The following is a 24,645-nucleotide window of genomic DNA, read 5'->3' on the forward strand; positions in this document are numbered from 1 at the left end:
CCTCAAATGTGTCAGACTCACATAGTGATGTCACTATTATCAAAAAAACAAGTACCACAATTACAAGATGGAGCTTATCTAAAAACATTCTGTAATGTAGGACACCCAAGCTATCCTACTATGCTGCTAAACTGGTCCCTCAATGACAAGCATTTTATCCAGTTCATTTTATACAGCAGTGCCATGGTAGTTTTCTCTCTGGTATGAGTGATGAATCAAAAATTAAGTTTGTTAAAATATCATTAGAAGGGGAAGCCATGTCATGGGCCAACCAACCTGACTGTAGCAAGTTATCCATAGATGAATTTGGAAAATGTTTCTTGAAAAAGTTTTGGTCTGACACTGAAGAGGCAAGAATGAAGAGTGAGTTTTTAAATGGTCCGATGTACAGGGAGCAGAAAGGGGATATGGAAGAGTTTTGCAAAAGATCAGATCATGAAACTTGCACACTTAGACCAACCTTTTGATGAATTAACTCAAACAGATGCACTTAAGAGAAGGCTAACAGAGAGAATTCAAATGAAGTTAGCTTATGGCCCAGATGATTCTGAAGACCAGTTCCTAAAATATGTAGAAAAGTTGTACAGATCATACAACAAGTTTGGCCAACATAGTGCTGATTTCAGGAGGCCAAACTGAAGTAATCCGAATCATAATAGAAATACAAATAACAATGACAATTTAAACCAAGGACATAATAACAACATCTTGGGAAGGAATGACAGGACTCCAAATAACTTTAGAAATTATTGGGAAGTAGGACCAAACCATGGAGACTAACAGTTTTAGGAGAATAGAAATTCTTGGAACATAAATGGTGATAGGAATTTTGAAAATAGATGTGGATAGTGGACAAATAATAACTAGACCCCCCCCCCACACACACACACACACATGTGAGAGGTAATGGTAGTAGAGTTGATAGGTTAAACTGAAACCCTCTTGGTTGTTGGAAACATTGGTGAACAGCCATTTTTTGACAATAAACAGAAACATAAAACCTATACAACACTGATTATGTAAAATTCAGAGAGTTAACATCTATTTGATTATTTTCTGAGTACAAAAGTAATGCAGGAGGATGATTTTCTGTTTGTAGTGAAACAGTAAAAAAGTTTATCGATAATACCAAAAAGGTAAGGTAATGGAATTTTACAAAATGTACAAGTATATAAAATAATGTTGAACACCCTGAGTAGCCAGTAAACATGTAAGTGCAAAAGGTTGTATAGCTGCAGGAGTAATGAGATTATTACACAGTGTATACACAATTTTTTGTAAATTTTGAGGAAGTATATGGGATATATATATATGAGGGTTGTTTCAAAAATAAGGTTTCCACATGTTTTTTAGACACAAGGAATTTTTTATTCGAAAAAACGATTACACCATTGGAAACGTTGATCTTTAAGCTATTTTTCCACATAGTCCCCATTTTGTTTCTATGCATTTTTTCTGTCAAGTAATCTACTTCTGCATTCCTACATCAAAGAAGTCCACTGCCAACCCGTTGAGAAACTTGGAAACTTCTTCTTGCAACTCCTCGTCTGTCTGGAATCATAGACTGCCTAGGTGGTCCTTCAATTTTAGAAACAGATGGAAATCACTGGGAGCCAAATTGGGGCTGTAAGGGGGGTGGTCAATTGCGTCCCTGCCAAATTTGTCGATTAACTCCTTTGTTTGTTGCAACACGTGCGGATGGGCATTGTCATGGTGCAGTCTTATGCCTTTGCTGAGTTTTCCTCTATGATGAATTTGGATTGCCCATCTGAGCTTTTTGAAGGTCTCGCAATAACCTGTCGAGTTTATGGTGGTCCCTCTAGGCATAAAATAAATGAGCAGTACACAAAGCTGGTCCCAAAACACCAATGCCATGATTTTTCCTGCTGACAGCTGCTACTTAAACTTCTTTGATGGTGGTGATCCGGTGTGTTTCCATTGGCGCGATTGTTGTTTTGTTTCCGGAGTAACGTAATGGCGCCACGATTCATCTCCCCCATAACTATGGAATCAAGGAAGTCTTCCTTAGTCTCGTCACATTCACTCTAGAACTTCCGAGCACACTCGACGCGCTGCTGCTTGTGGACTTCTGGAAGTATGTGCGGCACCAAGTGTGCACACACCTTGTGGTAGCCTAGCTTTTCATTCAATACCCTGTCAATTGAAGCTTCAGAAGCCTCAGAAATTTGAGCAGCCAGTTGCCGGATGGTGATTAGCCAATCTTTGAGCAGGATTTGCTCAAATTTCGCCACAACTTTGTTGGAGATTGACAGCCTCCCACTTCGTTGTTCGTCGTGAGCATCCGTACAGTCATTGGCAAACTCCCTACACCATTTGCGGATGTTTTGAATACTTATACATGTTTCCCCATACACATCACTCAATTGCCGATGAATTTCTACTGGTGATAACTTTCTTGCATGCAAAAATCAGATGACCACACGAATTTCACACCTGGGGGTGACGGTGATGACGGGCTCCATCGCTTATGGCTGTCAGGCTGGTACCGACCATTGCAAAGCCATATTGGTTGTTGGAATCAGTGGTGGGGGATCCAGCGAACAAGGTGGTCTTTCCAGATTTCGCATTGCACCATGCACGGTAAGGGTACAGAGTTGGGAACCTTACTTTTGAAACAACCCTCGTAGTTATTAGTAGAAGAGTATGCCTGAGATATTTAGTGTCACACAAATTTTCAACGTGTTTGTGTAAAGTAACAAGTGAAAGTACAGTTGCCTAGTGAAGTGTATTTGAAAGTAATGAAAGTAATGTAGGGAGTGTTACCTTTCTGACCCTTAAGTTGAAACATCATGATTCTATACAGTAATGAGTTGTGTAAGCAATGCAATGATTACATTCAGTAAAATAATAAAACATGTAAATAGTGTAATGTCTGTTTCTATCGTTAGAGGAAAAGCAATACCAGTTGTGAGGTCTGCTGCTATGTGATGTTATTTTGTGAGGTTGATCTATTGTGCAAGCTGAAGCAGGTGATTTTTCTTAGGTGTTTATTATTATGGAGTATTTATTTAGTGGAATAATGAGGTGATGTTATGAGTAAATGAGGTGAAGTTACTATGTTGATACAATGAGGAGATATTTGATGCATTTAATGAAGTATTGATCTATTATTGATGTAAAGAGGAGAATGATGTTAGGTAGGGACTGGTTAGGGAACCTTTTTTTTCTTACTGTGGAGAAAGTTTATGAAAAACACGCATAGTCAGCAAGGTTTGTAATGCAAGTTGTTTTTTATTTGGAGTAACAGATGCAAGTAAATACTCAGTCATATTTATGCAAAAAGATTGATGCTATGTGAACTGTGACACCTTTTGTAATTAGGCAATATGTCAGTAATCGTACACTGAAAAGTTACACAATGTCTGAGAGTGACAGCATTAATAATGAAAATGTAAAATCACATAACAGGAAGTGATCCACCACCAGGCGAGGATCAGATATCAGTAGAGACGTTAAAAGAGGGTGGAAGCAAACTACACAAAGAAATTTATAACCTTATCACAATGATGTGGAAAACTGAAACACTGCCTGAAGATTGGAAAACTGCAATAATTTGTCCCATACACAAGAAAGGAAACAGAATGGAATGTGGAAATTACAGAGGAATCAGTTTGCTGAACATAACATACAAAATCCTGTCAATGATCATTCAGGAAAAACTTAAACCTTATGCAGAAAACACTATTCAAGTTTACCAGGTTGGATTTCGAACAAACTGTTCCAGAACTGATAATTTGTTTACTATATGACAGATCTTTGAGACATAGTGGGTATTTAACAAAAACATCCACTGCCTCTTCATTGACTTCCAGTGAATCTTTGACAACAGCCACAGAAGTAGTCTCTACAACACATTACAAGACTTTAGTATACTCAGTAAAATCATTAGGATGATACAACAGTGCTTGGATGGCTCCCAGTCTGCAGTGAAGTTCAAAGGATCCATATCCCCCACCTTTCCAATTAAAACAGGCTTATGATAAGGAGACGCTCTTTCATGTGTCATCTTCAACCTTGCATTAGAGAAAGTGGTTCAGGAGAGTAATTTACATCTATACAATGGTCTCTGATTCAAACACAGTGAAGTAAAACTCCTGGCTTATGCAGATGATATAGTGTTGCTGAGTGAAACTGAAGAAGAACTGAAAGACATGTACAGATCTCTCAGGCACAGTGCCAGCAAAATGGGGCTTTTGATTAACCAAGAGAAAACAGAATATATGGAAATAGGTCTAGTCATAAACCCATATCCTTACTTTGAAATTGATCAACATCCTAAATTGAGAAAATTTCTTCAGTTTAAATACCTTGGATCATGTTTCAACAGTAAAAATATCATAACAATGGACATAATGGAAAGAATAACCTCAGGGTCAAGATGTCTGTGCTCACTAAGCAACCCACTCAAAGGTAAAGCTTTGTCAATCACCACACAGATGAAGATATACAACACTATCATCTGCCCCATAGTACAGTATGGTTCAGAAAGCTGAATGCTTACAAAGAATGAAAGAGAAAAACTGAATGTTTTCAAAAGAAAAGTAATGAGAAAAATCTGGGGACCTGTGTTGGAGAATGGTGTATGGAGAATTTGAAAGAACAATTAAAATTATCAGTTGATGAAGCATCCATTATCATCCAGAAATCAAAAAGAGGAGACTGCAATGGGCTGGACAAGTTGCTAGAATGGAAAACAACAGAATCACCAAGGAAGCATTTGAAAGAACTCTCCAGGCAACAAGACCATTTGGGTGACCTCATACAAGGTGGAAAGATGACATAGAGAAGGACATCTCAGCATTAGGAATTTTCGCAGCATGGAGAGCGATTGGGAGAGATAGAAGGCGATGGAAGCAGATGGTTGATGCAGCACATGGCTGAAAATGCAGAGAAAAAGAAGAAGAAGAAGAAGAAGAAGAAGAAAAGTGATTAAGCATCTTGTTGGTAACTAATGTGAGGAACGTGACACGTGAAAACACGAAGTAAACTAGAGAATGTTGTTAGTGAATTAACAACTGTACTTATACACCACTACATACTTGAACACTGTTGCAAGGTAATGAGAAGTGAAAACGGTTCACTTCTGAACTTATGAAATTTTTTATACTTAAACTGAACCATATAAGGCAGGTCAGTATGAAACATCTGAACACTTGATGGTTGATGTATTCAGTGCTCAAAACGCTATATTGTCGCACAAAAAGCTGAGTAGCACCGTGGTGTAGTGGTTATTATAATAAACTGTTGCATGGAAGGTCGTGAGTTCAAAACTCACCTGGACTGTACAGTTTTAATTTCTATAGTCAGGTTTAGTACATTAAAGAAGTATCCACAAATGTCAAGCACCATGGTACTGGAATGTTCTGTAGCTGTATATATACCGTGTGTGTTCTGGCCGGAGGCAGTTAACTCTGTGCTCTTGTATGTGCAAGTGCTGAATAAATCTTAGTTAAGTGAAGTTGGTGTTTGTCATTCATCTAATTACACCGCCTTCTACATGACATTATTCTGGTGGAGACGCTGGGCATTGGATCTTGTGACAGCGCACATTATGAATGACACAGTGGCTACCATCAGTCCACGATAGAGCTGCCGTTTACGTGGCGAGAAATCCGAGTTCGAGCCATATTCAACAGATCGCAATCTACCAGAGACTGAAGAAGAAGAGGACGTTACGACGACAGTAACGGTGTGTCACCACATGAGACATCCTTCCGAGTTCTCTGGTGACAATGGCCAAGATCCAAACAAGTGGCTGAAGGTATATGAGCGTATAGCCAGATTTAACAAATGGGATGACACCGTGTGTTTGGCTAACGTATTTGTCTACTTGGTCGGCACTACCAAGCAATGGCATGAGAACAATGAGGAGAAGTTGACAAGTTGGAAAGCATTCCAAGTGGAACTGCGCAAGTATTTCGGCGACACACAACAATGGAAGTGTAACACTGAAGATAAATTAAAGTGCAGGGCACAGCGTTCAGGAGAAACTACAGCATCCTACATTCAAGTCATCTTGGAGCTGTGTAAAATAGTGTATCCTAGAATGAAGAAGGAAGATAAGGTTGCACATCTCATGAAGGGTGTTGCTGAGGACATGTATCAAGTCCTACTTCTGAAGGAGGTTTCGACAGCAGACTACTTCATAAAATGGTGCCAGTATATCGAGACAATGCATCAGAAAAGAATTACACGCTAGAAATTTGAACAGCTTCCAAATGTCATATTAACATCTGTGATGGAGGAAGCAACTGATTTCACAAGCATTCGTCATCAGACGGTGAGAGAGGAAGTTCAGAAGGCACTAGGATTGCATGCCGAGCAAAAAACTGAGACACTTCAAGAGGTAATAAGAGAGGAAGTGGAACAGATATTGAACCCAATCTCTTGTCCTTCCTTTCCCTTTAAAACGGTGAAAAAGTCGAGACCCAAGTGAAGTTATGTTCCTACAATGATGCACGAAAAACCTGTTTGGGCACCGAGGAAGACTGACGTCTGGAGGATTGAGGATGACCACCCGCTATGTTTCCACTGCAGACAACCTGGACATTTGGTGCACTATTGTCAAGAAAGGCAGCGGATAATTGTTGATGCGCGTGCTATAAGACACTAGACCGATGTTAGCTGACGCCAACTCCGTGAACAAGAAGGGTGGGTAGAGGATGATGTAGGTCACCATCACCGCAAGCTAGCCGCTGGAGAGGACACTCCTCGGATAATAATCTTATTACCGTCATTTTATCAAAGACTTTTGTATCGAAGCCAGGCCACTCCAAGAGTGGTTAAAAGCTGATGCTAAATTTATCTGGGGCGGTGCTCAACAAGAGTCTTTCAATGTGCTGCGAAAAGTTCTGATGAATGACTTGGCCTGTAAGATGAGAGAGGACCTACGGAACTACACACAGATGCCAGTGGGTATAGGATGCTTCTGGGACACTTACAAAAGCCAAGAGAAACTACTCAACTATAGAAAGAGAATGTCTTGTTGTGATGTGGGCCATGTGCAAATTTCAAGGAAGGCCATTCACAGTTGTGACAGAACATCATTCACTTTGTTGGCTGACAGGTCTTAAGGATCCAACAGGACGACTTGCCAGGTGAGCACTGCATCTTCAAGAGTATGACATTACCATAGTGTACAAAAGTGGAAGAAAGACCAAGATGCCGACTGTCTCTCAAGAAACACTGTGCTAGACGATCAAGACTTTGATGAACATAGTGACTGTCTCGCTGCACTCCACGATCTCTCTGCTGAGCAGAAGAAGGACGCCAAGATATCTCATATTATGCTTGCCCTAAATTGGTCAGAGTATGTCAAAGGACAATTTAAGGTAGTTAATGGATTACTTTGCAAGAAAAACTTTGATCCGTTGGAAAGAGGTGGCTACCAGTGATCCCTAAACACATGCACTTAGATGTTCTGCAGAAATTCCATGACACACCTGAGGCTAGACATTTAGGATTTATTAAGACATATGATATTATCTGCAAGAGATTTTTCTGGCCAGGTTTATTTAGGAGTGTCCATCACTATGTCTCGCACTGTTGATAGTGCCAGAGGAGAAAGGCAGTTCCTCAGAAACCACCTGGCCAACTCATACCAATTCCACCAGCTGAAACACCTTTCCAGCGTGTTGGGATTGACCTCCTCAAATGATTTCCAACGTCTGCTAGAGGCAATAGATGGATTATTGACACGCTATACCATTACAAAAGCTGTGAAAAGTGAAGCATTCGAGGTAGCCAAATTCATCATGGAAGACATTGCATTAAAACATGGTGCCCCAAGGCACCGAGGGAAAGTTTTTCAATCAAACCTTATGACAGAGATAAACCATCAGTGTAATATTACTCATCACATGACAACTACCTACCATCCGCACACTAATGGGCTTACTGAACGCCTTATAAGACCTTGGCCGAGATGCTATCAATGTTTGTCAATGTTGTGCAGAGCAACTGGGATGAGGTGCTATCTTTCGTGATGTTTGCCTACAACACCGCCAAATGAGACACCACGGGATTTATGCTTATGACGTGATGAAGTAGGTCAAGAAAATGATCGCTGAAGGTATGACGCGAGCCACCACCCTGTTGTTTACCAGCCTGGTGACCTCGTCTGAATCTTCACTCCTGCTTGGAAGATTAGTCTCTCTGAGAAGCTCCTCAGCCGCTACTTTGGACCTTATAAGGTTGTAAGACAGTTTTCTGATGTCACTTATGAAGTTGAAGATTTCGAACCCGAACGTATGACGACGAAAGATCAAAGATACAGTCAACGTCCTTCAAATGAAGCCCTACAAGGATTCTGCAACCCAGGGTAAATTCGAAGCTCCAGCGACAGGCAACAAGCGGAAAGCTGATGAGGAGCGTAGCGGCAAAAAAAGTTCTAAGATGACCACTGGCATGGCGAGCATCAGTCATTGGTAATTGGAGCATGCAGGACCGATGACTTGTTCCCGGACTAGGAGGACATAACACCGAGACACTGTTCTCTTAAGGAAGGAGCAATGTCACAGATGAAGCTGAGTAGCACCATGGTGTACTGGTTATGATACTGAACTGTTGCATGGAGGGTCGTGAGTTCGAAACTCACCTGGACGGTACAATTTTAATTTCTATATTCGGTTCAAGTACATTCTAGAAGTATCCACAAATGTCAAGCGTCATTGCACTGGAACGTTCTGTAGCTGTATATGTACTGTATGTGTTTTGGCTGGAGGCAGTTCGCTCCGCGCTCTTGTATGTGCAAGTGCTGAATAAACTTTCGTTAAGTGAAGTTGGTGTTCGTCGCTCATCTAATTACACCGTCTTCTACGTGACAATATGATTTGAACTACTTATTGTACCAGACTATACACATGAGATGTATAACTGTTTCATTACTGTTTCTGAAAATCTAATGAGAGATGGGAGTTATTTTGTTACTTTTCTGAAAACATGGTGAGGTATATACTAAGTTTTGAAACATTTTACTCCAGATGGGAGACTCTATACTGAATTTGTCTTGTGCTTTATGTGCATCAAGTGTTACAACCATATAGTGACTTATTGAAACATGTAATGATCAACATTTATTTGTGTGGAAATTCCAGTTTTTAAGTGCTTCAACCGAACCATATCCCACTTGTAAATATCTTAGTGCTATTGCACTTTTTCTTTGATGTTTTGGAATTTGGAAATTTATGGTAATGTCTTATGGGAGCAAACTGTTGAGGTCATTGGTCCCTTACCCTACACAGTACTTAATCTAACTTACACTACGGACAACACACACATCCATGCCCTAGGGAGGACTCGAACCTCTGACGGGGGAGCCACATGAACCGTGACAAGGCGCCTGAGACCAGGCGGCTACCCGTTCGGCTGATTTTTTGTTATTTATGTAACCAACTATGAGTTTGAGGGGGGGGGGGGGGGGGGAGGGGGTGATTCTTGAATGATACTAACAGGTACAAGACTACTATGGCATTGCGTACCATACCCATGACATGTTCTACGGACATTTACCGTAGAGGTTGTAATTATACGTTGTTTCATTGATGTTGTATACACTCCTGGAAATTGAAATAAGAACACCGTGAATTCATTGTCCCAGGAAGGGGAAACTTTATTGACACATTCCTGGGGTCAGATACATCACATGATCACACTGACAGAACCACAGGCACATAGACACAGGCAACAGAGCATGCACAATGTCAGCACTAGTACGGTGTATATCCACCTTTCGCAGCAATGCAGGCTGCTATTCTCCCATGGAGACGATCGTAGAGATGCTGGATGTAGTCCTGTGGAACGGCTTGCCATGCCATTTCCACCTGGCGCCTCAGTTGGACCAGCGTTCTTGCTGGACGTGCAGACCGCGTGAGACGACGCTTCATCCAGTCCCAAACATGCTTAATAGGGGACAGATCCGGAGATCTTGCTGGCCAGGGTAGTTGACTTACACCTTCTAGAGCACGTTGGGTGGCACGGGATACATGCGGACGTGCATTGTCCTGTTGGAACAGCAAGTTCCCTTGCCGGTCTAGGAATGGTAGAACGATGGGTTCGATGACGGTTTGGATGTACTGTGCGCTATTCAGTGTCCCCTCGACGATCACCAGTGGTGTACAGCCAGTGCAGGAGATCGCTCCCCACACCATGATGCCGGGTGTTGGCCCTGTGTGCCTCGGTCGTATGCAGTCCTGATTGTGGCGCTCACCTGCACGGCGCCAAACACGCATACGACCATCATTGGCACCAAGGCAGAAGCGACTCTCATCGCTGAAGACGACACGTCTCCATTCGTCCCTCCATTCACGCCTGTCGCGACACCACTGGAGGCGGGCTGCACGATGTTGGGGCGTGAGCGGAAGACGGCCTAACGGTATGCGGGACGTAGCCCAGCTTCATGGAGATGGTTGCGAATGGTCCTCGCCGATACCCCAGGAGCAACAGTGTCCCTAATTTGCTGGGAAGTGGCGGTGCGGTCCCCTACGGCACTGCGTAGGATCCTACGGTCTTGGCGTGCATCCGTGCGTCGCTGCGGTCCGGTCCCAGGTCGGCGGGCACGTGCACCTTCCGCCGACCACTGGCGACAACATCGATGTACTGTGGAGACCTCACGCCCCACGTGTTGAGCAATTCGGCGGTATGTCCACCCGGCCTCCCGCATGCCCACTATATGCCCTTGCTCGAAGTCCGTCAACTGCACATACGGTTCACGTCCACGCTGTCGCGGCATGCTACCAGTGTTAAAGACTGCGATGGAGCTCCGTATGCCACGGCAAACTGGCTGACACTGACGGCGGCGGTGCACAAATGCTGCGCAGCTAGCGCCATTCGACGGCCAACACCGTGGTTCCTGGTGTGTCCGCTGTCCCGTGCGTGTGATCATTGCTCGTACAGCCCTCTCGCAGTGTCCGGAGCAAGTATGGTGGGTCTGACACACCGGTGTCAATGTGTTCTTTTTTCCATTTCTAGGAGTGTATTATGCTCAACCGTGAGTTGAACCAAATCAATAGTGAACTTGGCTGTGTGTTTAAACACACTACATGGTATTCTCAACTGGACTTGAACTTAAATTGTCATAAAGAACTTTTAGTTATGTGATAGATTTTACCATATGGTACCCCCAACTGAAGTTGTGCCATGTTAGCACACCGGACTTATACTTGAACCACTATACACATAATCTAGTATCCTGGAACTGAGTAGTACTTATGTAGTGCTGACCTGATAGGCAAGATGGCGCATAAGTGCAAAATATGTTCAAAAAGGGTTATAGGAGGAATTCTGTGTATCAACTGTAATTACTGGTACCACGAAAAATGTGTCAAAGTTAACCGGAAATACTTTAACAGTGAAGAACAGTGGACATGCCGCCAGTGCATCATACTAGCTAAGGAAACCAAAGTAAACAATACTCTAAAAATGCAGGATCACATAATTCCGTCATTGAAACAAGAAATAATGGACCTCAGTCTCAAGCATGAAAGCCTACTGGTGAAGTACCATGAACTATTAGTGAAGTGTAATGCACTTGGATTGACAGTAACCAATAAACTCACGAACAATGAACTTGTTATCTGCACCCCGAACATAAATATCAGTAACAAAACTGGCATTTGACGGGACAGCTTAGTACAAGAAATAGTCAAGCCATAAATCATGCTCGGAATGCAGTGCTCAGAAATCGTGTGCTGTCTAGCATCATGTGTGATCGTAGCCTTGTACAATCTGCATGTAAACAAACTGCCATGGAAAACAAAGCTAATGTGAGGGTAGGCCTACATGAAATGGATCCAGAAAGTGATTTTAAAAGTGTAACTTCTGATAACCGCCTGGTGCAAGATGCTAGCAAGGTCAATTTACAGTGTAACGTTGCACAAGATCTTACGCAAAAATTAACCCAAAGTGAACAATCCGCCACAGAGTGTATGAGTAATCCGCCAATGAACATAATTTCTCAAGCACCAATATACATGCAGGACAAAAATGAAAGAAATTCCAGAATGTTACATAGCAGGAAAATCTCGGAAAAAATGAATGTACTAATATTAAGCGACAGTCATTGAAGATACTGTGCTCAAATACTGCAAGACAAACTAGGGCCCTCATACCAGGTAAAAAGCATAGTAAAACCTGGTGCCCCACTAAAAGAGGTGGTAAAAAATGCACAAAATTTGACAAGAAGCTTCAGTACATGTGATACTTTGATTGTAATAGAGGGTTCTAACGACATAGACAAACCTCTCCATCTAATGATGAAACATGTGGTAGAACCTTTGGAACCAATACTCGCTCTAAGTCACAAAATGAGTATCATTATGCATCCTATACCCAGGAGATATGATGTTCATAATTTAAATAATAAAATTAATACTGCAAACCTCCACCTGATACAAGCACTGAATTTAGCAAAACATGCATACAAAAAAAAGAATTGCTGTGAACTTTGAAATAGAATGACTAGCCAGAAATCACTTCACAACACATGGTTTCCACCTAAACAAATGTGGCAAGGAGATTATTTGCAATAGACTGGCCTTCCTGACAACTATCGGGGACAATAAGAAACCAAAAGTCAGAAACCATAAACAGATGCTTACAAGCAACTGGATAAAGACAAACAAGATGAGAAACAAAAAGAGTAATAGTGGCCATACTGTGCAAACTACACTAGACAAATGAGTCACGAAGTCACAGAGACGAAACACAAACCCCCTGACCCCTCAAAATGGTCATAAACTTGAAAGGATCAATAATGTGATGGTGAACAACAGCGAGACAGCCCTCCAAAACGACAATGTGATGCCTCAGCATTGTGAAGTGCATGTGGATACTTTTCAGGCCTACCTGGAAGATGAGCCGGCTGCCAAGGATGACCAACAGAACCAGCACAATTGCTCGGAAGTCAACATACCTGGAATACAGCACGATTTAAACTAAAGTTCAGTGACACAGTAAATATGACTTTGAGCCTCCTGAGTAAACCCCACTCAGACCTGAAAATCTGTTATCACAATGTCCAATTCTTGGTCAACAAAACTGATGACTTAAGAATTTTGCTGGCCAGTGAACTCATTTATATCTCAGTAGAATGCCTAGCAGAGCACTGGCTCTGCACTGATGCAGTTAAGTTAATCTCACTACCAAACTTCAAATTATGTGAACACTACTCCAGATCAAATGATGGACATGGTGGGGCTACCATCTTCATAAAACGACACATTGAATATAGCCCACTTCCTACCCTAAAGGAAATAGGAACAGACAAGATCTTTGAATGTGCAGCCATAAAGCTTACAGATCTAAATCTAATTTTAGCTACAATTTACTGTTCCTCCTCCAGTAGTATTAATGATTTTCTGTTAGAAATGGACTTGTTTCCATCCAAAATAAGTCAGTAGAAGCAGGATGTGACTATATGTGGTGGCTTTAATATAGACTTTCTCACCCACCACAGAAACAGGGAGACATTGATTAACATTACAAAAACTTATAATCTGCATGGCCTTGTAAATGAGCCCACTAGAATAACACCCACATCCAAGACAGCTCTAGAGCAAATTTTTGCAAATAGAATTAAACTTAACCCAACTCTAGAAGTATACAATGCCAGATTCAGCGATCACCGAGCTGTCATTCTAAAGGCCATTGTTAGCAAAGATACCTCAAACCCAATCCCACCGAAAACTTTACAAAGGTTTTTCACTCAAAATAACTTGAACAAGCTAAATGCTCTCCTTAGTAAAGAAAAGTGGACAGAGACATACACAGCCAGTGATGTCAACATGAAATTCAACATATTTCTTGACAAAATGATCCACCACTTTGAAAAGACCTTTCCACAAAAACCAGTAAGAATAAACGACAATAATAAGAGAAACAGAACTTGGATTACACCAGCTATAAAAATCACTTGCAAACATAAAAGAATACTCCACATGTTATGTAAGCAAAGTAACTCCCCCCAACTAACAGAATACTGTAAAAACTACACATGTATCCTAAGAAGAGTGATAAGATAAGCAAAAAGGATGCAAAATGATGAGTACATTGACAAATCCAGCAATAAAGTAAAAGCAATGTGGAATATCATAAAAAGGGAAAGAGGGGAAATGAAAGCTACACACACGAACATAGAAATCAAACTCAACAATGAATCTATATCTAATCCCGAACTTGTAGTGAACTCTTTCAACAATTTCTTTACGAGCATACCTGAAAAATTGGTCAAAAATAATCCTAACACAAACTACCAACCAGCAAATCAAAAATATCACACATGCGCAGAGTCAATTTTCATTACCAAAGTCACTGAAAGTGATATTGCAAAAGCCCTCAGAGAGTTAAAAAATTCATATTCAGCTGGAATTGATGGTATCCCAGCAGCTGTTATCAAAAATTGTGTACACAAAATTGCTGAACCATTAACTCACCTCCGTGACTGTTCTTTCCCGGCAGGTATTTTCCCTGAAGCTCTGAAACTTTCTCAAGCAATTCCTGTCTTCAAAAACAGTGATAATAAAGATATGAATAACTACAGGCCTATCTCAATCTCAACCTGTTTTTCTATAGTTTTTGAAAAAATAATGTACAAAAAACTGATGGACTATGGTATCAGAGAAATTGCAAACAATTGGATTGCTACTTTCTTAACCAATCAGATGCAGAGAGTCAGCATGAAATACACTAATAGACAAAGCAACTCAATAACCAAAATACTATCAAGTAATAAAACTGTAAAGCAAGGTGTTCCGCAGGGCTCAGTATTGAGACCCCTACTTTTCCTTCTGCATATTAATGACTTGAGCCTGAATGTTGATGCACGCAAAACAATAATATTTGCTGATGAGACAACTGTACTCCTCAAAGGTGAGAATACAGAGGCTGTGCAAAAAGCTGTGAACTTGGCCAATGAACAACTCAGCAACTGGGCTAAAATCAACAGATTAACTATCAACACCAAAAATACAGCTTCCATGAACTTTCACACAACACAAAATGAAAATTCCTCTCAGCCACTTGTCACTGTAAATAACCAGCCAATAGATACTGACACTGTTTTCAAATTCCTGTGTGTCTGTGGGTTCAAGATAACCTGAAATGGAATACACTTACAGGAAAGGTAAATGCCAGAATTAGTACTGGTTGTTATGCACTGAGTGTACTGAAATCATGTGCTAGCCTGAAAACATTAACCAGCGCATACTATGCTTACGAGCCCACCTAAAATATGGTGTGATATTCTGGGGAAATTATCCAACTGCCCTGAGCACAATCAAAATCCCGAAGAGAGCAATAAGGGTTATTACTGGGAGCAAACCCAGAGACTCCTGCCAACCCATCTTCAGAAAGATGGAAATCCTTACACTGCCTTGCCTATACATTCTCAAGACTCTAAAATTTTTCAGAAACCCACAGTGCCAACTGACTCCAGAGTCATAAAAAATAATGAAATACATAAACACAACACCAACAAAAACTCAAATCTGCATGTTTTATGTACTAACACTCAACTGTGTAAAAATGGAGCTTTCCACATGGGCCTCCAACTGTTCAACAGTCTTCCCACTAGTATTAAGTCCATTGAAGACAACATAAAATTTAGAAAAGCCATGAAGTCATATTTGTTGTGTCACTGTTTTTATTCTGTAAATGAATACTTAGAACAGTAATCTTGCTATTTGTGTTGAATTGAAAACATTGAGCAATATTATACATTAGGATACTATATGTTAATATATGTTAACAACATTAACTGATATTTTCCAACATCTGCAACACACTGTGTACCATCAGATCACATGGAATAAATAAATAAATAAATAGCACACAGAATTTATCAGATACTGTGACGTTTTAGTAGTGTCTATGCTGCACACAGTATTTCATGAACTATTGACAATGTAAAATAGTATAGTAAGCCGTGGTAGTGCCAAAAAGGCACAGAGATATGGTATCACATTTTTTGGTTGTGAATTTGGTATTGTAATCTACAATATTGCAAGTGGTATTGTATTTTACAGTTACGATGAAAGTAACAAAAAAAGACTGTTTTCAAAATAGTATTAGCTTTTAAAAAATTGTGTAGTTTTAGGAAGTCAAGTGTATAAGAGAACAAATCATTTATCTTATTTTTTCCTGCTGACTGACTGCTGAGTGTTAGCTTTAGTCTTGTTTCCCCTAATGCATTAGTATCTGCTTAACAGTTTCTGTCTTAGTATAAGTATTTTTTTAAATATTGCTAATTACTATTTGAACAAAATTCAACAGCATAATTACATCTGACAAAATCTAAAATCCTTTTTTTTCTTCTTCTTCTTTTTTTTCCACGAGAAGTAACCTTTTACAATGTTTTTTTTTTCTTTTTTTTCCCCCGAAATGAGTTAGTATTTGCTTTTGTCTAAAGGTTTGCCAATTATTCATTTCATTTATCTTCAAATCAGTTAAGAAGCTATTTTGACATTTCTCTGTTTTTATTTAATTTTTTTTTATTATCATTTTTTTAAATTCAGATTCTGAGAGTGTTGTTTATCTTGCAATTTTCTCATGAAATATTTCATATATGTGTTTAGGGAACTTTGGTTTCTGAAGCTGATACACTGTGGAATGTTGTAGGGAATACCCGGGGAGCTGTGTCCACTCCTAAAAAGTCATCAAGACCATCAGCAGTATGAAGAACTATCGGACACCACCCTCCAATTCAGTACACACCAGCCACCTCCTTTTACCAGCAATGATATTTCGAAAACACTTATTTTACTGCATGTTCTACTTTTCAAATCTGTAAACATCATGCACGCCTGCAAGACTTTCTCTCACAGTGGAATGTGAGCAAAACTCTTGGGGGAGGGGAGGGGGCGGGGAGTTGTAACATGCAATAAGCCATCTCAACCATGTATATTCTCAAATTTATGATTTTATCCTTTTTTTTATCTTATTTGAAATGTTTTAAACTCTGACTGTATAGTAGTATATGCCATGCTAACACAATTAACCCCTGCGAATAAAAAACAAATTTCATAAAATTACTATACTACAAAAAGATAAATTTTTGTTTATGTGAATGTATATATTATCATAATTGTTCTATTATGCTGTTGAGTGAATTCCATTTTCTGTAAATTATTTTCGATTTAATGTTCTATGTTTCAATCTTAGTATGACTGTATCTTTACTGATATACTTTGGAAACATGTTAACTGGGTGCAAATTGGTTGTATGTTGTCTGGCAAGAAGGAAAGAAGGAGAGATGTAAAGTTTTTCTGGAGTTGTGTACAAATGGAATGTATTTCACTGCGTTAACATCGTAATTGATTGCAGCAAGGCATCTAGGACTATTAAAAATGAAAATTACATACAAATCAGTTTGTCGTCTAGGTTATTTCAAGAGACACGTCAACCTACAAGGTTTACAGATCTACAAGAGAATCTGGGTTCTAGACAGAAGAAATTTAGGCAACAGATTGAAGGAGATCCTTAAAAAACAAGGTATTTTTTCTTTAAAACTACTCCATGAAAATTTATTACAATTAACGGTCATCCAATTGTGCATAACAAAGGAGGTCTTTAAAATCTGAAATATGGTTTCGATTCAAATTTTATGCCAGTCACATAAGAGCGGTACTAGTAGCATGATCGTGAGGATGGAAATCAAGTTTGCTTTAAACAGATGCTGTAACAGTCATGAGCAAATGTAGGAACATGCAAGGCAATACTGACTGTATCACTTCTCTTAAAGGAAAGGCAAACCTATGTTTATAGGATTTGTAGACTTAGAGAAATATTTTAACAATGTTGACTGGAATACACTCTTTGAAATTCTGAAGGTAGCAGGGGTAAAACACAGGGAGCAAAAGGCTATTTACAACTTGTAGAGAATCCAAACATTTCTTTGTAAGGACTGATGGGCATGAAAGGGAAGCAGTGGTTGAGTGAGGGATGAGAAATGGTTGTAGCCTATCCTCAGTGAAATTGGGAGGGACAGAAATTTGTGGCACAGCTCAAATAAAAGAGGGATCAGTTGATAGGACACATTCTGAGACATCAAGGAATCACCAATTTGGTATGGGAGGGAAGTGTGGGTGCAGGAGGGAGGGGGTGGGGGGTGATTAAGAATTATAGAGGGAGACGAAGAGATGAATACAGTGATATGTAGGTTGCGGTAGTTATTCAGAAATAAAAAAGCTTGCAGAGGACAGAGCAGCAAGGTGAGCTGCATCAAACCAGTCTCTGATCTGCAGATCACAACAACAACATGAAGTTATAGTGTGGAACCAGAATGAACGGAAACAATCAGAAGTTGCTGAGAATTTCAAATTGAGGATTAGGAAACTACTGGTAGAAAAAGGCAAATGGAATATATTAGAAGATGACTGGGTAGTTCTGAAAGAAATACAGATGTCTAAATAATTAGACTGACAGAAGGTGCAAGTGGCGAAGCAGGAATGACTAGAAGACAGACAGAAGATAGATGCTGCATAAGGAAAAAATAAAGCAAATTTTTGAGAATAAAAAAGCACTTGCATAAACATCACGAGGTCAGATGGGAAACCAGTACTAACTAAAAAAGGCTGAAAGGTAGAAGGAATATACATAATGGCCACCATTGGTGTTATGGTATTGTTAAGAGTTCATGTAGAAATGCTTATTTAAAAAATATTGAATAAAGATTGGACATGGACGAGCAGGATTCATGTTCTGACGAATCCATACAAATTTAATTATGAAATTTTACTCACAAACAGTGAATCTAAGTTGACTTCAGCTGTACTGTTTGTTAATGACAAATGAAAATTTGTGCTGGCCTGGGAATCATACCCGGATTTCACGCTTATCACAAGTAGTCATCTTGACCACTCGGCTATCCATGCACACTTCCTGGATTGACCCAAACCTCCACAGTTAACATTTCCTAATTCTCACACACCCATTCTGCAATACCCACAATAGGGAGTGACATTCGCTGTGATCATGATTTTAATCTGTTGAAGCATGTAATACTTATTATTTTTGAGTAAAATTTCATAATGTTTAAAGAGCAACTGTGGTTCATCAGCAGTGGCTGTTCTTTCAGACATGAATGTGTTTATGAAGAAACAAACATTGTATAATAAAATAATACACTTTATAATGTACATAGATGATGATGATAAAAATAATTATAAATACGTCCAGCAGTGTATTTTTTATTTCCTCAATCATTGAAAATCTTCGTCCTTTCATAGGTTTCTCCAGTTTTGGGAACAGGAAAATGGCACAGGGGACCAACCAGGTGAATATGGTGGCTGAGGCATGAATGTCATGTTATTTTTCACCAAAACATCTCTCACACGCAACGATGAATGAGCAGGTCCACTGTTGTGATGCAAAAGCCATGAATTGTTTTTCCACAATTCTGGATGTTTTTTGTGTATTGCTTCTTGCAAATGGTACATAACGTCAAGGTAACAGTCCTTATTGACTGTACGACCTTGAGGTGAAAATTCATGATGCACTATGCCACAGTAATTAAAAAGACAGTGAGCAAAACTTTGACATTTGTTCGGACCTGGAATGCTTTTTCCAGTCTTGCTTTCCAGGATGCATCCACTGGGATGATTGGGCTGTGATTTTGACATCATAACCATAAACCCATGTTTCGTCACCAGTTATGACCCCTTTCAACAAATCAGTATCATCACTAACATCATTCAAGAGTTCCTGAGCAATGCTCATGCGACGGTTTTTCTGATCAAAATTGATAAGTTTTGGAACAAACTTCGCTGTCACTTGTCTTATGCCCAAAACATCCAAAACAATTGCATACACAAGCTGACCAATACGCCAACACCCAGAGCAATTTCTCTTATCGTGATTTGATGATCTTCCAAAACAATTTACTTCACAGCTTCAACATTATGATCTGTTGTTGATGTGCTGGGGTGTCCAGGGCAAGGTTTGTCACTAGCATCTTCTAGGCCATCTTGGAAGAGCTTGTGCCACTTGTAAACTTTTTTTTTTTTTTTACTTATAGCAGACTTGCCGTATGCTGCTGGCAGCATTTGACATGTTTTAGAGCATCTGATAACATTTTTCACACAAATTTTGACACAAGGTCTTTGCTACAATTTTTATAATAATGGAAAATTGCTGAGCACACTAAAACACATCTAAACTTTATATTTGTCAACTTAAGTATGCTGTACACCTAAACTATAAGCATATGTTCAGCACATATGTACCAACATAGCAAAAAAAGAAATAGATCAATAACTGAATGAATGTTACCAGCACAATTTGAAAAGTCATCTTACTTTTTGAATAGCTCTTGTATGTGTGCTGCCTCAAGTGAGTCTTCAAATTACTTCCTGTCTGACCAAAATAAAACAATTTACAACTATGGTGAATGATCTTGTAGACCCCTGTTTCATGGTAACAAACCTCTTGACCTTCTGACCTACTGTCTTCCCTTCTTGTCATGTGTTTTTACTTTAGTTTGTTACATAAGTTTGTTACAAGACAGTCCATACCCTACATTTGCCCTGGCTAATTGTTAAATGATATTCAGTCCTTCCCCTTCACTGTTACAGCTGAATGGCAGTTTTAATATGCTGTTATTCATGGCTGTAAAATAAGCCTACTAATTTTTTAGGCTGACATTTGAATAAGGAAAAATTTCAGGCAGGAAATACACATGATAATTTGGAAGTATTGCATAAGGAACCGAAAGGACAGTTATTGAACCTGTTTGAAGAAATGAAGATCTACATACACAGAAAATGGCAATCAGAGTTATTGCTTGATGAACAGAGAGAGTGTACGAGAACCTTGAATGCCTTTTTCAATGTATTCAGGAACTTAGTAATGCGAACAGCACTGCAGGCAGCAGCAGCTCGGCGTGGGGCCACGTACACTGGCCACCAGTGGCATGAAAAGTGGGCCCACTTCCACAAGTACAACTACAGGAAAACAAAATATTCTGCAAAGAGGCTATGAGCCAGCACCAGCAGAACAGTCCTCTGAATGCATTATTGAACACTGAGGCTTTTAATTAATTTATTTATTTAGCAGCTTATGATGTACATCTATGGAGTAAGTCCAAGTACATATTTGCTTTGTCAGTTTTCCGTATTACTTTCACTGATTCTAATTATAGTTTTGCTAAGATAACTAATAAATTTTAGCCATAACATTTCTGAAAATCAATCATAGTTACAAAATTTTAGGTACTGAAAACTGAACAGATTTTATGAGGCATACATAATTTATGTACCTAAATTACAGAACATTTAATTACAATAATTCTATGGCAAAGGACCGAGAGAAATGGAAGGAAATTGTAGAAGAGGCCAAGGCTCATCATGAGCTGTAGAGCAAATAAAGAAGAAGAAGAAGAAGAGAATTCTATGCTATGGGTCCATCATTTTATATATATGGTATAATTCAATCACATAGCACATACATTTTCTAGATCCCGTTTTGTTTACATTTATAAAAAAAAATTAACAGCAATAATACTGTAGAAAAATAAAATCTTTAGACAAAACAATACTGTTAAGAAGTTAACACATTTTACTTTTTCTTTTTATCTACACCTGTGTACATTTTTTTTAGTGTACTATGCTGGGAAGAGAGGATGCCCTTCAATATATCCTCTCTTCCCGTTACCCACCAGCCCTCAACCTCCGCTAATTTCAAGTTGCCGCCGCTTGTACCTCACCTGTCATTCAACAACATCTTTGCCTCTGTACTTCCGCCTCGACTGACATCTCTGCCCAAACTCTTTGCCTTTACATGTGTCTGCTTGTGTCTGTATATGTATGGATGGATATGTGTGTGTGTGCGAGTGTATACCTTTCCCTTTTTCCCCCTAAGGTAAGTCTTTCCGCTCCCGGGATTGGAATGACTCCTTACCCTCTCCCTTAAAACTCACATCCTTTCGTCTTTCCCTCTCCTTCCCTCTTTCCTGATGAAGCAACCGTGGGTTGTGAAAGATTGAATTTTGTGTGTGTGTTTGTGTTTGTTAGTGTCTCTATCAACGCTTTTGTTTGGTAAGTTACATCATCTTTGTTTTTAGATATAACATTGTATTCATTTATGTTATCACTTGTCAGTTACTTAAATTATTATATTTTAATTCTCTTGATGTTTTTTATGTAAATTATGTGTTCAATTTAATGTCCTTTCCTTTTTCATAATCTTCTTCAAGCCCTTGGTCTCTTAGCTTTCAATAAGTCAATTTCATGAGCTTCATATCGCTACAGATTCTTCTCCATTTTTGATTGTATGGAGTGTGCACAAATACACATGGTAATCATACAGTAATCTCTAAAATAATATTATGAAAAGGATAGATTGCTTCTCACCATATAGCAGGGATGTTGAATCGCAGACAGGCACAACAGAAGACTACTAAACATGTAAGCTTTTGGACAGAAGGCCTTCATCTGAAATAGACAAAATTCACACACACATTTACATAAACACAGCTCACATACTCATGACCACTCTTTCTGGTTGCCAAGGCCGGACTGCAAGCAGCTGTGCTTGATGGGACAAGCAATTCTAATGCTTTTGATGACAAGAGAATGAGTGCAAAACTTGATTGGGAACTTCAAACTTCTGTTACTACAGTTCACTTACTGGAAATGTTTAGTAGATCCTCTACTCTGGATATGCAGCTGCATCAATCTCTACAACTTCTTCTCCAAAGAATTAATGCTGGTTAGGGGAAACAAAAATGCTCTGTCTCTCAATAGAAATAACTCGGTACCCTCATACTTTCAGTTCTGTTCAGGTAAATTTTCATCTCCACAAGTCTCACATATAAGCATACAAACTCTTGCAAGTCAACTACGCTGATACCCAATAGATACAAATAAATAAAATTACATTGTGATGGGTTTAATAATCACCAGAAATTCAAAAAACAGGTCTTGCTTCTAGCAAGTCTAACACCACGATTAAGTAAGAGTCTCTAGACACATCATATTTTGATTGTCTATAACAATTACAATTATTATGTGGAAATTCTTGAATCACTACATATCCCCCTCCTTAGATCAAACATGCGATATTTTATATATAATTACCATGTACATTAATATCACATAGGATAAAACTTCATTTTTCACAATACATGTTTTTCTGTTACTAATCATAAAGACTCTTGTTATTATTGCTTGGTCATTCCTTTTTTCCATTCTACTACAATTATAAAATGTGAACCTTTAAATACGTTGGAGTTAGCTCTTTCAATATCTAAAAATCGAAGGATCAAAATTTTTGTTTTCTGCCCTTTTTCCAATCAAAAATTCCAGATGTCATGGACCCTTGAATATTTCATCCTTTATTCTAATTCTCTGTACTACCTCTTTAGTACGTAATTGCCTCTTTACTTATAGTAGTCTGGAGGAACTTTGGGCAAAATAAAAGTGTTCCGATTGACACTCAGATAATATAATAATGCAAGTGAAATATAAAATTCAAACTTACCAGAATAATTCCTACAAAACGTGTGACTTCTGTCACGATACTGTCCTTTTCCCCTTGGATCAGCATCTATACCTTACATGTGGGTTGACCCTATGAGTGCCCTTCCTCCTTCCATTTTGGGAGGTACACCTCTTTAAATTCCAGATCTCCTATGGTACAGATCAATCCTCTTCTTGGAGCCTTTCTTAGGTCTGCCTATCTGGCCTTCATATACAAGAAATGCTGGGTGCAACCTCCTTATCGTTTACGAGTAGGCCTCATGGTTCCTTGCCCTAATATACATCTTTATGCACACTATAATTAAATATTCTCTGGTAAAATTAAAAATCTACTTCACACTTTACACTTGCTTCTTAATATTTCATTTAGTGCCCTAGAGTCCTCCTCTACTTTTCAACTTTTATACTGTTGGTATATACTCTACCTCTATACACTATTCATACAAAATGTGTTTACTTATAGAAGTCCCACTATCCTACCAGTCATCACTGACCTTCCTTAACAATTAGCGCACACACACACTGCCACCGTAAATGACAATGTGTGCATCCTTTCCCGATGTACACATTCCTTTCCCACTACAACGCTTGACCGTTCTCCCATGTGTAAGATCATTGTTTGTGTAATGGTATTTTTTGTGTGTATGCATAAGTGTCTTTGTGTAGCCTGATACTTTGGCCTACTTATATAAAATAAGTTGTAGGTTATTGGAAACTGTGTAAAATGAGAAGGACTTCTGCGGTTGAAGTAGTTGAGTATGTAAAGAGGAAAAGATAGACAGGTACTCAAATGAGAGTTAAGAAAGGAAATATTAGAAATGGTTGCTAAGATTGAAGTAGAGAAAGAAGATAGCCCCAAAGACAGGAAACCCTTCCCACCCCCCTACGCAGGATCCCTACTTCATCGGTACTTGAGTTAGAAGCAGGAGAAGGTATGGTGTTAAACTTCTCCTACAGAACGAACATTCTCACCTTCGCCTTTGAAGTCCCCAAAGAATATCTTAGCAACACCTATGGAATGGCAAATGATGACAAACCAGTCACACTTGTTTGTGAGGTTCGTTTGAAAGCTGTGGAGTGTGTTCTGTGTTATTTGTTAGTGTAAATCATGCTTTAATCTATAATACCCAACCCCTTCAAAAAATTATACAAACCC

The 24,645-nt window shown here is 39.2% G+C and overlaps 1 protein-coding gene across 1 annotated transcript in view; it reads right to left on the bottom strand.

Moving 5' to 3' along the window:
• The window catches only part of LOC126417162 (dynein axonemal heavy chain 2), a 959,377-nt gene that overhangs the window by 78,904 nt on the left and 855,828 nt on the right, over positions 1 to 24,645 (bottom strand). The window contains 1 exon segment of the mRNA XM_050085060.1: positions 21,454 to 21,462. Coding sequence (XP_049941017.1) covers positions 21,454 to 21,462 — 9 coding nt within the window.

The sequence above is a fragment of the Schistocerca serialis genome, chromosome 8, assembly GCF_023864345.2.
Source record: "Schistocerca serialis cubense isolate TAMUIC-IGC-003099 chromosome 8, iqSchSeri2.2, whole genome shotgun sequence".
Taxonomy (NCBI): Eukaryota; Metazoa; Arthropoda; class Insecta; order Orthoptera; family Acrididae; genus Schistocerca; species Schistocerca serialis.